The sequence below is a fragment of the Sarcophilus harrisii genome, chromosome 2 (assembly GCF_902635505.1).
Source record: "Sarcophilus harrisii chromosome 2, mSarHar1.11, whole genome shotgun sequence".
Taxonomy (NCBI): Eukaryota; Metazoa; Chordata; class Mammalia; order Dasyuromorphia; family Dasyuridae; genus Sarcophilus; species Sarcophilus harrisii.
In genome coordinates this window covers 98,772,117-98,788,466 of record NC_045427.1, presented here as the reverse complement: position 1 = coordinate 98,788,466, position 16,350 = coordinate 98,772,117, and the positions used below count along the sequence as shown (strand labels likewise).

At 41.1% G+C, this 16,350-nt stretch overlaps 1 protein-coding gene across 4 annotated transcripts in view; it reads right to left on the bottom strand.

Moving 5' to 3' along the window:
* The window catches only part of CCDC85A (coiled-coil domain containing 85A), a 226,775-nt gene extending 212,167 nt beyond the window's left edge, over window positions 1-14,608 (bottom strand). The window contains exons 1-2 of one of the 4 annotated variants that reach the window (XM_031950507.1): window positions 13,477-14,608; window positions 5,217-6,144 (exon numbers count right to left, since the gene is read on the bottom strand). In XM_031950507.1, coding sequence (XP_031806367.1) covers window positions 5,217-6,144; window positions 13,477-13,734 — 1,186 coding nt within the window. In that variant the 5' untranslated portion in view covers window positions 13,735-14,608. The remainder of the gene's footprint in view (window positions 1-5,216; window positions 6,145-13,476) is intronic. The other 3 variants (XM_023494941.2, XM_023494942.2, XM_023494944.2) reach the window with 3 other exon arrangements.
* Window positions 14,609-16,350: the final 1,742 nt, after the last annotated feature.

Here is a 16,350-nt window from a genome sequence, read left to right as displayed (position 1 = left end):
CAGATTAGAAAGGTATAAAATAAACTGCCGTGTGAAATTAGAGGTGAAAGGTCATTGCCAACCAAGGTGATTAGGGAAGTCTTCATTAAAGAGCCTGCATTTTAATTGGGCTCTAAAGGATGAGTAGAACATTTCAAGTACAGGGAGACAAAGTGTATGGTAAGCAAAGATATGGAGGCAGAAAAGTATATGTCAGCAGAGCAAAGTCTGATTTAATTGGGGAGCATCATGCAGTAAAAATTATATGCAGTAAATCTTGAGCAACAAAATGGTACCAGGTTGTATAAGAACTTATCTGACTGTCAAATATGAAATTTATTTAGTATAAAATAGTGAATCACTGAAGAGTTTTAAGCAGGGACAGGACAAATGGAACTGTGGCTAGAGTAGTGGGTACAGCACCTGTTCATCCACATGTCCTGTTTTGTGGAATAGATGGTTCACTCAGGTATAGGAGGGGACAGAATGATAGGTGAAAGATTTATGCCTTCCCATCTCATTTCTCAGACATCTCTTCCTATCCTTTCCAAACAATGTGTTAAGTGGCAAAGTATCAGTCTGAATGATAAAGGAAAAGAGAGCTTATTACTCTAATAGTGCATTTTCAAGAAGGCAAAACCCCTGATGGATTCTGAATTTAACAGGAAAGACTCTAGCAAATGAAATCAAAAATGGAAGCAATTTTTCATCGTATACATTATAAGGAAGTAAATTAAAACCAACAGAATTCGATTCAATAAACGTTTATTAAACACTTGCTTTGTGCAAGGTGAAGTGTTAGGTGCTGGTGATACACAAGTGGAAAAACAAAAATTCCATAGTCCCTGCCCTTAAAGAGCTTACAATCTACTACAGGGAATATAACACGTACACAGGTAAGCACAATACAAGTTAAGGAGTGATGGGACAAAGGAGAGATCCAGAGTATTCTGAGAAACTCTGAGGGAGGTAAAGAATACTTCCATCTATTGGGGGGATTAGGGAAGGCTTAAAAACCTAAGCCTTGGTGGGGGAAGAGGAATTTTAACAGGAAGAGCTAAGAAAGGAATATGTTCCAAGCATAGGGGACAGCCTATTTGAATGTGGGGTACAGAGGATGGCAGACTGAATTTAGGTAATTTCTATCAATTCAATTTGGCTAAAACATAGAGGGTGTTTTGACTAAGAAGGGAAGCTAGAAGCAGAATGTGGAAGGCTTTAAATCTAACCTAAGGAGCTTGTACTATATTTATTTCCATTGCTAAGTGAATTTAAACAATCATTTTCAGATGATGGAAGAGCCCTGGACTTCTGCATTCATCCCAGTTTATTTGCCTAAAATCAGACAGTTTGCCATCTTTCCACCTGGAAAATGTTCCTGGTTATTCAAAATCTCCAGAGGGATAACTCCTTTTTGGGAGTTAAAATTCTGATCAGCAGAATGATCCCTATCTGCAAGACTGGTTTCTCCCAGACTAACCAGCTGTCAGAAAATCTGAGTCATCCACACTTTAAGCAAGATGACCAGCCTCTAACAAAAAGAACTCCAGAGTTTACCCCCGTTCAGGAAAGTTTCTTGTTAAAGGCCTTTCAATGTGCCAACTGGTTTCCTGACTTCATTGGCTTTGGAAGGGTGAGTACTTTAACCTTAAGAGGGCTAAACATGATCCCAACTCCCCATGGAGATAGGTGAGTGAAAATTCCATTCTGAGGGGCTACATCTGCTTAGCTCATGCTAACAATGCACAGCCCATGTGGGACTAATAGCTTTGTTTTCAAATGTAAAATGCAGGAAGCCAAAGCCAAAATGCTTTCATTTCCAAACACCAAGAGTGATGCATCAAACTTCCTATTTGCAAAATGGCCCTTTCCCAAATTGTAGTTTTGCCTAAAGATAGCAGAGTAAAATATTTAAAAGATAAAATGCTTTCATGATGTGTTTTGAATGTTTGTTTTTTACCAAGACTAAATGAACAACAGCCAGATAGACTTGGATGAGGAGGGAAGAAAAGAATCCTAGCATCTACATTGCTTTTCACTTGCAATCTTAAGGAAAATCTTAAGGGCACATGTTTAACCTGTCTTTCCCCTTACTTCCCACCTAAAAGCTTAACTTGGTTTGAAGATGCCCAAACTTAAACATAATTTTATAAAATCCCAATACAACCTCCCCATTGATGTTCACTTTTTTCTTGTATAAGATTCCAGAAAGAATGACATCTTGTCCATTCCCCACTTAATGAATTGTCTAGATAGTACAAGTTTCTCATCTCAGTCTCAATTTCTCTCTACCTACCACAAACAAGAGCACTTTTCCGAGTTAACAATTAATAGGTGTATCATAAGAAACATCATAAGAAACACCTATCTGTCCCAAATCATCATGTTTTGAATAGCGATGTTGATATCCCAGAGAAGTCAAACAGAGGCCACAATATTGAGTGCTGACTCAAACAGATTAAATGATAATAGGGAAACATTTAACAAAATAAAAACACAGCAGAACACAGACAATATTAATGTAGTTTTCTAATTCAACATGTGGCCCAAAGGGATATTATCATGTATGATTTAGTGGCCCTGTTTCCATTTGAGTTGGATATCGCAATCCTAGATCAGGGCTTCTTAAACTTTTTCTATTCACAACTCTTTTTCTCCCAAGAAATTTTTACATTATCCTGCATATACGTATATAAAATATTTCTACAAATCAAACATTTACTGATTTAATCAGCCATAAATTCACGACCTTCACATTCAATTATGAGACCCCATACAGAATCACACACCACAGTTCTAAGAAACTGGATTCCAGAGCCAATCTCTGAATGAATTATCTTCCATTCTCCATAGTGTAGTGCAATCAAGACATTGTGGAATTGCCACAAAAGGCATAGATTACCAAGTTAAACGCCACCCCATCTTTCCCCAATACTTATTATATTCTGAATATGATGAGAGTCTTGAAATTAAATAATGTTCTCTGGGAAGGGCAACTCAGTGATGAGCAATACTTAAGTACAAATTTGAAATATACCTAAAATATTTGCAAACAGGACAAGACATGGAAATGCTGCATTGCAGGGTACAACTCACATGCACCATAGACTAATTATGTTCAGACTTTTGCTGTATTAAATGTGATTCTGTTGAAAATGAACCAATGGCTCTAAATGTATCCTTGCTACATTGGGGGCAAAAGGGGCACTTCATCTGAATTGCAAAATAAATCTGAATCAATGTAAACATAAGTCTTAAATCTTGTTCTGATGGTTTTCTCCTAAACAAATGTACCTCACTTTATGCACTAGATGTATTCCTGAAGGAATGGCCATAAAATAGGTTTTATGAATATCATAAAATTATCATTTAATCGGACTAAGGGAGCTCGATAGTGAGAAGAATCCTGTTGTGAAATGAACCAACAGCTCTAAATGTATCCATTTGAGCACGTCTTTTTTGCATGCTATTGTTCAAGCAAGGCTCACTCATATTTATATTTCACATATAAGATAGCAGAGCAAGACAAGGAAAAATACAGTAATACTAATTTTTCAACCAGTGCATCCATTCCTTCTTAAACCAAACTTCTTAGACAACTTTTCTCATCATGGGTAACATTAAAATTATTTGGACTGTTGTAGAAACAAAGGAACCCAAAGTTCCTCCACAAAGACCAGGAGAAACAAGAAATCTTGAAATTTTGATCAATCTGTTGTTGGGACAGATTTGGCTTCAGTCTCAGCCTCCATCTTCAAACATAAACTGCCCAATGAATGTAATCCTGTGACTCTGCTACCATTTCTCTTTCCTTTTATGAATGCTTTTAAAAGAACACTGGATGCATTAGAAGCTATGAGCTTGAGGAGTCAATTTTCAGCACCATGAGAGAAGGATTAAGATAAAATGAAATCCAACAGCTAAATCCCCAAATACAATATTGAAAATTTACTCCTTCAAAGTCACCACTAAAATTAGCAGTATATTTACACACTGATCAGAGCCTCCCTCATGCAATCTCTGAAGCAACATTTAAATGAAGTGAATAACTACTGATATTTTGGAGGGTGATTGGGAGTAGAAAGGTTGAATTTTCAGTCAACTTGTAGCCTCCTTACTGATCACTTCCATCACATGGTGACTCAACCACAAGTAGCATAGAGGGACTTAAAAACAATTCGTGTGTGTGTGTGTGTGTGTGTGTGTGTGTAGTTTCTAAAATTCAAGTTCCAAAACCAAGATGCAGAAAATGAATCTACCTTTATTGAGGGAAATGGCAGTTAACTCTGGTTTGTTGTCTCTGAAAATTCAAGGTATATCATGACTTAGAAACCAGAATTTGTGCCTGTTCACTTTAAAGAATCATGAATCAGTGATATAGAACCTGAAGGGGAACCTAAAGGGTATCTGGTCAAATTTCCTTTTACAGATGAGAAAACTAAGTCCCAATAAAAAATAGTGACTTTTTTGCAAGGTCATAGAGATGGGAAATGGAATAGATAAAATTTGAGTCCAGGTCCTCTAATTCCAAACCCATTGATTTTTCACTGCACCATGCTACATTTCAGGGGATAAAATTAAACTCCTCCCCTTTGGGGGAGTCCTTTTGCATCTAATTATTAAATGCACAGTGCGCTCCTTTAAAATCTTCTGAAAAATCTTTAAATAGAGAAAGATCGATTGTTTGAATGCTATGGGAGATGGAAAGGATTTAAAATGTATTCAAGAAGCAACTTAACCCATTGAAAAGCCCAGATTTAGGGTACAACCTCCGGTTAATGGAGAACACACTGACTTTTTAGGCAAATAAGGCCCAAACTAACTGTTGACAAAATTATATCTTTTTTTTTTTCCATGCTCATGTAGATACCTCCAATGTACAAATATGCTCAATAGTTAAATAATAAACTTGGGCAACCATTCAGCAACAAGAGAAGACAGGTAAATTAGAGCCCGTAAGCTGGGAGACAGCTTTTACCTGAAATTTCCAGACTACCTGGAATCCCTACACATTCCGCGCGGACACCCCACACCACAGCGAGATTTCTCATCTCGCTTCTCCGGACCTAATCAACTACTCAGAGGTGTACGAATGGGAAAAAAACCCCAATGGGTCATCACTAGATAAATCCTTCCCCCTCCCAGAACGATTACTCATTCCAATAGCTGGCATGCTATTCCTTGGTCCTAGTTGGCAGTTCCAGCAAAAGAGGTGCCCATGGCGCGTACTGACCCACCATTCATTCCACTGTACACACTCCTGTGATGCGGGGAGAGGTCGTCGGGCGCCTGCCTCCGGAGGGTGCCTTCCCTGCTGCCTCCCGCGCCCAGGTGCTTGTGATGCTCGGGGCTCCCTCCGTAGTGCTGCTTGAGGTGCTCGGGGCTGGTCCCCCGGGCCCTGGGCAGGTGCTCCATGCTCCCGCTGAGAACGTGCTTCTGCAGGGGCTCGGGGCTCCCGCCGCCGTGCTTGGGGTGCTCGGGGCTCCCGCCGGGCCTGTGCTTCTGAAAGTGTTCGGGGCTGCTGCTGATGACGTGCTTCGGCAGGGTCTCCGGGCTCCCGCCGGGCTGCCTCTGCTGCTCGGGGCCGCCCTTGATGGCTTTGTGGGGCTCCGGACTGGGTCCCTTGAGCTGTTTCTGGTGGTCCGGGCTGCCAGAAACCCTGGCTTTGGGCAGGTGTTCGGGGCTGCCGCTCCTGTGCTTGGCGTGCTCGGGGCTGCCCTCGGCCCTGGGCTTCTGCAGATGCTCGGGGCTGCCGCCGGCGTGGTGCTTGTGGTGGTCGGGGCTGTCGGTGCTCCCCGTGCTGGAGGTGCTGCTGCCGTCCCCCACGTCCCGCACGTAGGGGGCCGCGGAGGCCGCCAGCTGGCACAAGCTGATCTGGCTGTCGATGGAGCTGCGGCTGCCCGCGCAGCCGCCCTTCTCCTCGTCCAGCATCACGCAGAGCTCCTTGAGCTCCATGTTCTCCTTGACAACCTCCTCCTGCTTCACTTCGAGCTCCTTCAGTTTCTGCAGATACAAGGCCACTTCCTTGTGCATCACCCCGGCCGTATATCTGCCCAGTCTCTGCCACTCACGGGACACCTTTTTCCCCTTCTGCCGGTCATCATCCAGGAAACAACAAAGGTCTCTCAACTCTTGGTTGTCCTCTTGAAGCTTCTGGTTAATGTCCTGCAAAGAGACAGGGAGAGCCATTCATGAAATCCGGGTTCCAAAGTTTTCTCATCCTCACATTACTAGCGTCAGGCTATCCCCTCCTGGCAGACTGGCAAATCTACTGGGTATCAAGCCACTGGGAGGTATAAGAATTGGGGGGGGGGGAGGTGCTTATCCTATTCCAGGATAAGCGGACTCTGATGAACAGACTTCAATTAGGGATAAAGGAAACTGAAAAAAAGGAAAGATAAAGGAAATTGAAACTTGAAAAATATCCAAAAAAAAAAAAAAAGTATTGAAAATACACACACAAACAGGAATACAACATAGTATTTTCACTCTCTCTGTTGTTGTTTGCTTTTATTTTGTTTTCTTTCTCGGGTTTTTTTTTTTTCCTTCTTGATCCAATTTTTCTTGTTGAGAAAGATAAGTGTATAAATGTCTATACATATATTGGATTTCACTTAATATTTTAACCTATCGAACATGTACTGGATTACCAGCCATCTAGGGGAGGGGATGGGGAGGTGGTGAAAATTTGGAACACAAGGTTTGCAAGGGTCGGTATTGAAAAATTACCCACACATATTTTTGTAAATAAAAATAATTTTTTTAAAAGAATACACACACACACACACACACACACACACACTCATACACCAAATCAAGGTGTATAACTAATAAGTGATGTACACGCCCACAGGCAGGTTAATCAGGATAATGGGTGTTACTAGCTAAATACACTTTAGAACAATTAATCAGATTAGCACTTTGAGAGCAGGCACTATTTAATTTTTGTTTTTCTATCTCCCACACATCCCTGGCATGCAGTAGGCTTTTTTAAAAAATAATCTTTCTTATTTTTGTTGAAGTTTTTTTTTTTTATTTTCAAAACATATGCAAGGAGAATTTCTCAACACTGACCCTTGAAAAACTTTGCATTCCCATTTTGCCCTCTTCCTCCCACCCCCACCCCTAGATGGCATGTAATCCAATATATGTTAAACATGGTAAAAATATATGTTAAATCCAATAGAGGCTTACATAATTATACAATTATCTTGCTGCATAAGAAAAGTCAGATCAAAAGTAAACAAATGAGAAAGAAAATGAAATTCAAGCAAACCAGAACAAAAAGTGAAAATTCTAGGTTGTGATCCCAGAGTCCTCTCTGTGGGTGTAGATGGCTCTCTCCATCATAGGTCTATTGGAACTGGCTTGAATCATCCCATTATATGCAGTAAGCTTTTAATAAATGTTTGCTGACTGAGTGAGTAATCACAGGATATAAAGTCCAACTCCCTCATTTTTCAGAAGAGAAGACACAGGAATAAAATTGTGGATCAATAATTGACATCCTTTCCGGGAATAACCTTGTTTATTTGTTTGTTGTTACCAGAGGAAAAGATAGAAAGGGGAAAAGTGAGTTGTAAAGACAATCAGAGGACAGCAGTATGGTTAATTTGGGTGAGACTGACCTAGAGAAATTGAGTGGCTAGCCCACCACAACATCCCTTCATTCCTTGTACCCATAAAAAATGAGAGTTGCAAGAACCCCCACTCTTCTCACATACCATTCACTAAGGAAATGGCCCAATGCCATTTCCTCTAGAAGGAATTTGATTCTTTACATAATCACTCTGAGATCCTCCTTACACTCCAATAATTTTATTTCCCTCTTAAACAATAGGTGAGTGAGTCAGAAATGAAAAAGACACAGTGTATGACCTAATAACATCTAATAATCCAGTTGGAGACCAAAAGAAATGAACTGTAATTTATATAAACCCAGGATGATCTAGATACCTAGATCATATAACCTAGAAAGTTAGTTCAAAACTCTCCACGAAACTACAACTTTCACTTCATTATGGAATATTTATAATACGTATAGATATGCAGACTAGTAGCAGCATATTTTCAAGGTCTAAAGAAAAATAATAAGAAACAACACATAGTGAATAAAAGATCTTAGAATCAGAAAGACCTGGAAGTTAGTCCTGCCTTGAACCCATATTCGATCTATGACTGGGCACCTAGAGGGCATAGTAATATCCAGGAAGCAAGGAAAATCTGAGTTCAAATCCAACCTGAAATAGATTTTAATTATGTAACTTAATCCTGTTTGCCTCAGTTTCCTCATCAATAAAATAGGTGAAGAGGGAAATGGCAAACCAAGTGTCTTTGTCTCTTAGTGACTGTGAAATTTTTTGAAATTGCAAGTTATAGATAGTAGAAAAAAATTCTGTTCTAAGGGTTTTCTATTCTGAGAAAATCAGAGTTTCAGACCTAAATTATCACTTAATTTTTCATTTTAATTAGCAGCAGAAATAGTATTTAGTAGAAGGATGCCAAGCTTGGAATCAGTTAAGATCCATGTTTAAATGCTGGTTCTGTCACTTCCTAAGTATGTGACCTTAGACAAATTGTTAATTTCTTTAAGACCAATTTTCTCATCTGTAAAATGGTAATTATAATATTTACACCTGCTTTGAAGGGTTGTTGTGAGGAAAGTACTTTGTAAACCTTAGTGATCCACAGACATAATCAATAGGCTTCTGATCAGCTAGTCTTCGCTATTTCTAGCCTCATACAGACTGACCACTCTACTGTTTCCTGACCATTGTCACAATCTACTCTCCCCCTCTACTCATGACATCTTTCACTTTTTTAAATTTTAATCACCTATTCATCCAAATATAGATCCTTTCTTTGAAGACAGGTGTACCATATTCCTCCCTGATGCCAAGGTCTTCGTTGAGAAGGAAGGATGAACAACATATTCCCCCAAAGTATCTTAATGTACAGCAGGCACTCATTAAATATTTAACTGATATAGAAAGACTAGTCTAATTTTTTTCAAAGTTGTGAACTGATGCAAATTTGAGCCACTGATAGGTGACTTGAACACTGAAATGGCCAAGCTAAAAAAAGTAGCTCCTCAAAGCAGATAGTTTTTTAAAGTCATTTTTAGACAATCTCTTCTATATTGGTTTTCAATATGTAGAAATCAGAATCTTTAATGTTATAGACAATTTATGAAAAACTGGAGATACTGAGGAAAATAATTGACTAAAACTAAGTATTTTTAGTTAGCAAAAAAAAACCCTCAAGATTTTTCATTAACCTCAGCATTTTAGTATAAATTTCAATCATACTCTTTCATCCAAATGCAACACGCTAGTTCTTCCTTGAAAGTATTAAGATCATACTCAAAATTTGATTGGTACAGGAGACTAAAGGCTCTGGCTGCTGACATCACTTTCTCATGACCTGAGTACAAAGCAGCTACAAGATTACTGAGCCAAGCTCAACTAAGCATGCTTGGTTCTTGGATCACAATGAACACAGCACAGGCAAAAGAATTTTGATCTTCTGAATCAATACAAGTGGTCCTCAATGCCCCTCCCCCTTGAATATCCTTTTCCTTATAATGATTTAAGTAAATCTCCTCTTGTTAAATATTGTATGATCTTAAAGCACTTCACATTATCTCTCTTTAGGCTCATCAAAACCCTGTGCATGCAATAAGTATAATACCATTATTATCCCTATTTTACAAGTGAGGAAGCAGAGGTTGAATGACTTGCTCAGTATGACATTAACTGTGTCCAAGGTAGGATCCATATCTAGCTCCTCCTGACAATTCCGTTCTCTATTCACTAACTACCTTTTCTATCCTCTAATATCAAAAGATCATCACTTACTACTCCAGAAGAAAGCCATTTAACACATTTATGTTTTGAAAGGTCAATTTTGATTCCCAAGTTATTTGGTTCCTTTTCTGAGGTTTTGGGGTTTTTTGGTTATTTTACAGCAACAGAAGATATGCATTCATTCACAATAATGAGCATTTCACCTACTGTGTGTGTCTGCCAAGAATTAGAGAGATTTTAGTGATGAATGAGAAACTGTTCTGGTTTTGTTTGAGAGAGACCAGGAAGGACTGCTACAGGAGGCCCCATTTGAGGCAAGTCTAAACAAGAAGGTAAGATTTGGACAGTTTCTTAAAAGAAGGAAGTGAGGAAGAAGAGATTTTTTTCCTGGGAGTTGGGACTGGAATCAGTAAAGAGGAAGATGTGGAAAAGCAATATATATTCCAGGAAGAATAAAGAGGGAACAAGGAACTGAAGAGGATGATTCCAGAGAAAACTAAGAAAATTTCTATGAAGTGATGCAAAGAGAAGTGAGCAGAACCAGGAGAACTATGTATACAGTAATATTTTAAAGATAAAGTATGTTGTTAATGTCAGCAGTGTGAGATGAGGTCAGAAAGATGAAATGAAACTGTTTGCATAGCCTTAAGCGACAGAAATGAAGTCTGAACTCTAATTAACCAACAAAGATTCTTAAAAAGAGAATATGATTTAGAAAGATTAATCTGGCAATGGTGTGTAGGAAAGGCCAATAATGTGATGCAAAGCAAAGAAAGGAGATGGAAAGGCCAATTGGAAGAGATAATGAGACCCTTAATTAATCTAAGTGATGCAAATAGAAATGAAAAGAAACAGATTTGGGAGAATGTATTCTCTCTGTGCCTTTACTCTTCACATTGAAATTACTGATGATTTTAGTCTCAGAATTAGAAAAGAACAATCACCCCAAACAACAAAAGACATTACTCAAATTATTCAATTTCTTAGATTAGTAAGATGCATTAATAAATACTGTAGTTGTAATGTTACTATTCTATCCCATTTTTAAAATGCGCATAATAAACAGACTATTTTCCAAAAAATCATTATCCATTCTGGGTTTGGTTTAGGTTAGAGAGTATCATTTCTAACAAGAAACTACACACCTTTCATATTAATAACAAAAGGAATCAAATTTAGGAGAAAATCCTGAATTCAAGAAGGGACCTTACTAGATTGGTGAGAAACAAGGACATGGAGCCAAATCCCATTCCATGATAGATCTCTTACACCTATCTAGTCATTCTCCAGTAAATGTTACCTAGGGAGGATGGGGAAAGGCAGAAATCTGTCCCAATGTGACAAGAACATAGATTTAGAGATAGAACACTAAGAAGCCATCTAGTTTAACCCCCTTATTTTTAGAAAGGGATCTAAAAAGCAGAGAGGTTCAATGATTCCGTAATAGAACTGGCATTAAAATGATGGACCTCAGACTTCACCATACACTTATCATTGTACTATTCTGCCTCCAATTATCTGCACCTGACCTAAGAAGGTCCATCATTGAGAGGTGGAATTTCTATTCCAGTGAGTTTCATAGACTATGAATTTGGGCTTCACTGTGCTAATATTATCTTGCTTTCAGTCAAGCTGTTTGATTTAGCCACTGTTTCCTATGTAAGTTTATTAGAAACAGTGCTGACTTTAATCATTGTTTCCCTAAGTAAGAATGTTAGAAATGAATGTATACTGATAATTTGAAACGAGTATGAAAAGGTCTTTTGAAAGTTATTGAACTTCAAGGTCAATGTCTAATTTAAAGGAAAGAGGGGCAAGTATCATTAAAAGGACAAATTCTCAGTTACATTATAGCTAAAAAACATACAAGATAATGAAGTGGGGGGAGATAGTCATCATCCAATTTATTCCTGGCTAAATCTCCCTAACAAATTAGACTTCTTTGTCTTGTCTTTTTGTTTAATACACACACACACACACACACACACACACACACACACAGAAATACACACACAGTTACATACAGCAGGTACTCAAATAAATAAATGTCTATTTCAATGAAAGAACCAAACAACCATGCAACAGAATTTCTCAGATTTCTCAGATTTCAGTGATCTTTGAGATCACATGACAATCCTGACATACCTCAAGTCTCCTTCCCCATTAGGACTGCCACATTACTGCAGCATTCTAACATGACACACCATTCAAATCAAGAGATTTTTTGATGTGCCTTCTCTGTCCTTCCTACTCTTTTTCACCTAATTTTTTTTCTTCAACTGAGCAATTTGGAGTCAGAAGGTATTATTAAAAGTAAAAGGATTGGGAAGGAGAAGGGAGCACTATCTGTGTGTATGATTTTACTCCAAATTATTCCTGCAGTCATTTCATCTGTTATTTGACTTTCTATAAACAAATCCAGAACAATTAGAGAAAGGAAGAAAAGAGTTATCATTCACAAACTCAGAAAGTAAAGTTTGATAACTAAATCAAGAGCCTTCCCAGCCATCTTATTCAGTTAAGCACATAAGGAGGTTTTTATATTCATTTGGCATTTTTTATTAAAAAGGACAAAAAAAAAGTTACTCCTAATGGCATTCCTCTTCCAAAGCAAAAAGTCTTGACCCAAAATGATAGCATCACAATTTGACACTTGGGCAAACTGTTACTATCCTATGGACCTGGGGATTCTTATATCAGACTACCAGGAAGATTGGGGAAATAAAATGTTTACTCCTGAAAGTACTTACTTCCAGATTCAATAAGAGACAAAACATTTGAATAGAAAAAGGAAAGTGGTGATGATTCTTATAAAGTCCATTTATAATTTGCTCAACTATCTCTGGAGGAAAAGATAGGGAGATAGCTGGAGGGGGTTTGCATTCAGATGAGGTAGATTAAGTTCTTTCCAGTCTCATCCTGCAGTTTAAGGCTATTTTCTTCCAGTTAATTGCTATTAAATCTGATTTCCTTCCTTTTACAACTCTGGTTTTTCTTTTCTCATATAGTTGAGCCTCACTGTCCAACCAAGTACATACATATTCTTTCCTTGATGCTGGTTTACTTTCTCAAGTGAAAATATTCTTCTGCAGTAACACACCTTCATTACTCCAAGAAAGAGCCCTGAGATTTGGTTTCTCTGTCCAAGTTTTAAAAGTTGGGGGGGGGGAGGGAGGAAGAGCTTCCCCACAGCTTCAGGAATAGTCACTCATTCCATTTTCGCACTTGCCCCCTTAATGGCAGGAAAGCCAGACTGGGCCAGGGCTCCACTAGCCTGCTAGTTTAAAAACTGAGGGAAAAACCAAATGCCAACAAAGTTTGGGAAAAGTTACCAAAACAGAGTGATTAGGGGTGAGAAAAGAGGTCATTTGTTTTTATTAAGAAAAACTTTAGATAGTACCTCCCTGTTTTGTTCTCAATTTCTCGTGATTTTATCTAAGAAAGAAAAAAAAAATAGGATTGAATTAAAAAAAAGAGGGAGGGGACGGAGGACAAAAGAAGGAAAGTGAGGATGGGGAATAGAGGAGAGAGAAAAAAGAGGGGTAAAGGAGAGGGAAGAGAATGGGAGAGAGCGATGAGAGCTGGGAAAAAGGAGACGGATGGAGAGAGCCGAAGGGATGGCGAGAGAGATGGGGGGAGAGAGGTTTTCACGGCCTCCCACCCGGACCCTCGGCGCGCCCTGAGAGGTTACCTTGAGGCCGCGAATCTCGCCGAGGTGTAGCTGCAGGCGGCGGTTCACCTCTCGGATGAGATTGCTGTGGTCCAGCATCGCGCTCACCTTCTCCGCCTCGGCGCGGCGGAGGCTGCGGATCAGCTCTTCCTTGCTCCACTGGAGCAGCTCCTCGTCTGACACTTTGGACAGGTCCTCGACCACGGCCGAGGCGGCGGGACTAGAGCAACTTTCCGCCCCCGCTGGCGCCGCCGCCGCGCCCCCGGCAGCCTTGGACATGACGTTCCTCTCGTGGGAAGTGGGGCCGGATGGAAAGTGCAGGAAGAGCCACACAAGGAGAGGGTGCAGGAAGACCGGAGGGCTGCCGGGCAAACGTGCCCACCCGCCACCCGCCCGCCCCGCTCGGCGGCTTCAGCCACAGGGCTTCCGCAAGTCACCGGGGCCGCCTGGGCGTTGCTGGGCTCGGGCTGCGGGGGTCCAGCGGTGCGCCCATTCTATGTCTCCATCTCCATCCCCGGACGCGCGCTCTCACACCCCCCAGCCGGGGAGACGGCCCGCGTGTTCCCGCGGGGACCAGTCCCAACTCTGCGCAAGTACATGTTGGAGGAGTCCAGGAGCGCGTCCGTCCGGGGAGGTCCGAAGGCAACTGCCTTTCCCCGCCTCTCCTTCCACGCCCTAGTGCAAGTGTGCCCCTCCGCCTCCCAAAGACCGACACGCTACGCACTTTCCTTCGCCCCCCCGCCCCTTCCCCCCGGCCCCTCGTTTTCTCTGTCCTGAGCTTGCAAAGGGCCGGTCAAGCCCAGCCGGGGCCGGAGGCGGCGACGGCTGCTGAAGACTCTGCTGGGGCTGCTCGCATCCCTCCCCGCTGCCGCCGCCGCCGCCGCCGGCGCGCTCCGCATCCGGCCGCCCCGGCGCTGCTGCTCAGCTGCGCTGCTGCTCAGCTCCGCTGCTGCAGTGGGGATGCTTCAGACCGGGAGCGCGGAGGAGGAGCAGGTGATGGAGGTGGAAGGGGGAGGAGATGGAGCTGGACCAGAGGAGGCGGAGCGGAGCTTAGGGAACCGCCCACTGCAAGCAGCAGCCCCCGGACACATGGACCAGGCGTGGCTGCCGTCCTGGGCAGCAGCCTCTAAAGTAAGACAGTCATTCGGCCCACCATCCCTCCTTGTCTGGATGGGGAGGCAAGGGGGGAGGGGGAGGGGGAAAGGGGACTTCCCTGCGGGGGGTCGTGGGGAGGAAGGGAAGAGGAGCAAGGAGATCAGAAGCAGCTATGGCCAGCCTGGACCTAGGAAATTCTCGCGCGCCACCCTGTGGCTGAAGTGCCCGCTCCACGCCCTGATTCAGGCAGCTTCTTTCAAGGAAGGGGAGAAAATCAGGGGAGAGTTCTCTTCGATGGGATTCAGGGGTGCAGTAGCTGAGAGGTAGCTTCACCCTGCATTTGAGGCGGGGAGGAAAGAGGGCGAGAAAGGAAGGGAGAATTGTCAGATAAAAACTAAAACTGAGAACACAGGGAAGGATAAATCTCTGAGGGAGACCCTTAGGCTTTTGTCTTTCTAAAGAAATTTGCTACCTTTGTGAGTGAGGTTGCTGCAGGAGAAGGTGGTAACAGGAAAAGATGGAAGGAGAAAGCAAGTCCAGCTCTTATGGAAGGAGAAAAAAGATATTTTTTTCCCTCCTTTTCACTACCTAGGTCTTTAATTAGGGACAGCGCGCACACACCCCTCCAGGAAAGCAGAGTTTCTGCCAAAAGCATCCTTAGACGCGGGAATGAAGCCTTTTTTTTCCCCTATGTGCTCCAGACAGGCCAGAAAATGTAATGAGGGGAGTTGTCTAATATTGATTTCCTCCTAGGGAACACTAAGTCCTTACTCTTTGTTCTGGGCTCTGTTTCCTTAGAGTCAACCTGACCTGTTTTTAAAGTTATGAGAATGCATAGGTTTCTGATCCCAGATAGGTCTCCTCTAGTTTGAAATGAGATTATCAGAGCTGAAAAATTATCCTTTCCCCTGCCACCCCCCACGAAAAATCACCCTGATAGGTGATTGGGTTGAATGTATTATCCCCCTAGATAGCAGCATCTTCTACTTCCTGGAAAATTGAAGTTAGTCTTCCCCGTAGAACTTGAGTGAAAATTGAAAACATCCTTTTTCTTTAACATTTCAGCATTCAGTTTAATTATTCAACAAGCATTTATTAAGCACCTACTATTGTTCCAAGTTCCAAGTATACAAAGACAAAATATTTTAATTGTCTCTTCCCTAAAGAAATATACATTCTAACAAGTAAACAGAAGAGAGGAAAACTATATGAATTGAGGAAAGAAATAATAGTAACAACTATGAAAATTAAGAAAGGTTATATGCCTCATGGCACCTGAGTTGGATTGAAATATTCTAATAGGTAGGGGGAAGCATTAGAAAAGAAACTTGGAGAGGACATATAGGCAGGAAATAGAATCTTAAATCTGGGAAGCAGCAAATAGACCAGTTTTTTTTCTGGAACATGGCATATGGAAACAGGTGATGAGAAAAAATACCTGAAAAAGTTAGACTGGAAGTAGATTGTAATAGACTTCAAAAACAAATCTTATTTTTTCTTTAATCCTAGAACCAATCAGGTAATTGAAGATTATTGAGGATTATAAGGACATTAATCAGACTGATTTAGGAAAATTATTTTAGCAGCTATGTGAGAAATAAGAGAAATGGAAATAGAGAGATCAGTTAAGAAACTACAATGGGGAAGAGCACCTGAAGTAAGATGATGTAAAGATTTTGTAGAGATAGATTCCACAAGATTTAGCAACTTGTTAGATATAGAAAATGAGGGAGATGACAGAAATAAAGATGAGTTAATCTGAGGAAAATGGTACCCCCGCAAAAGAAGGAAGGAATTTTG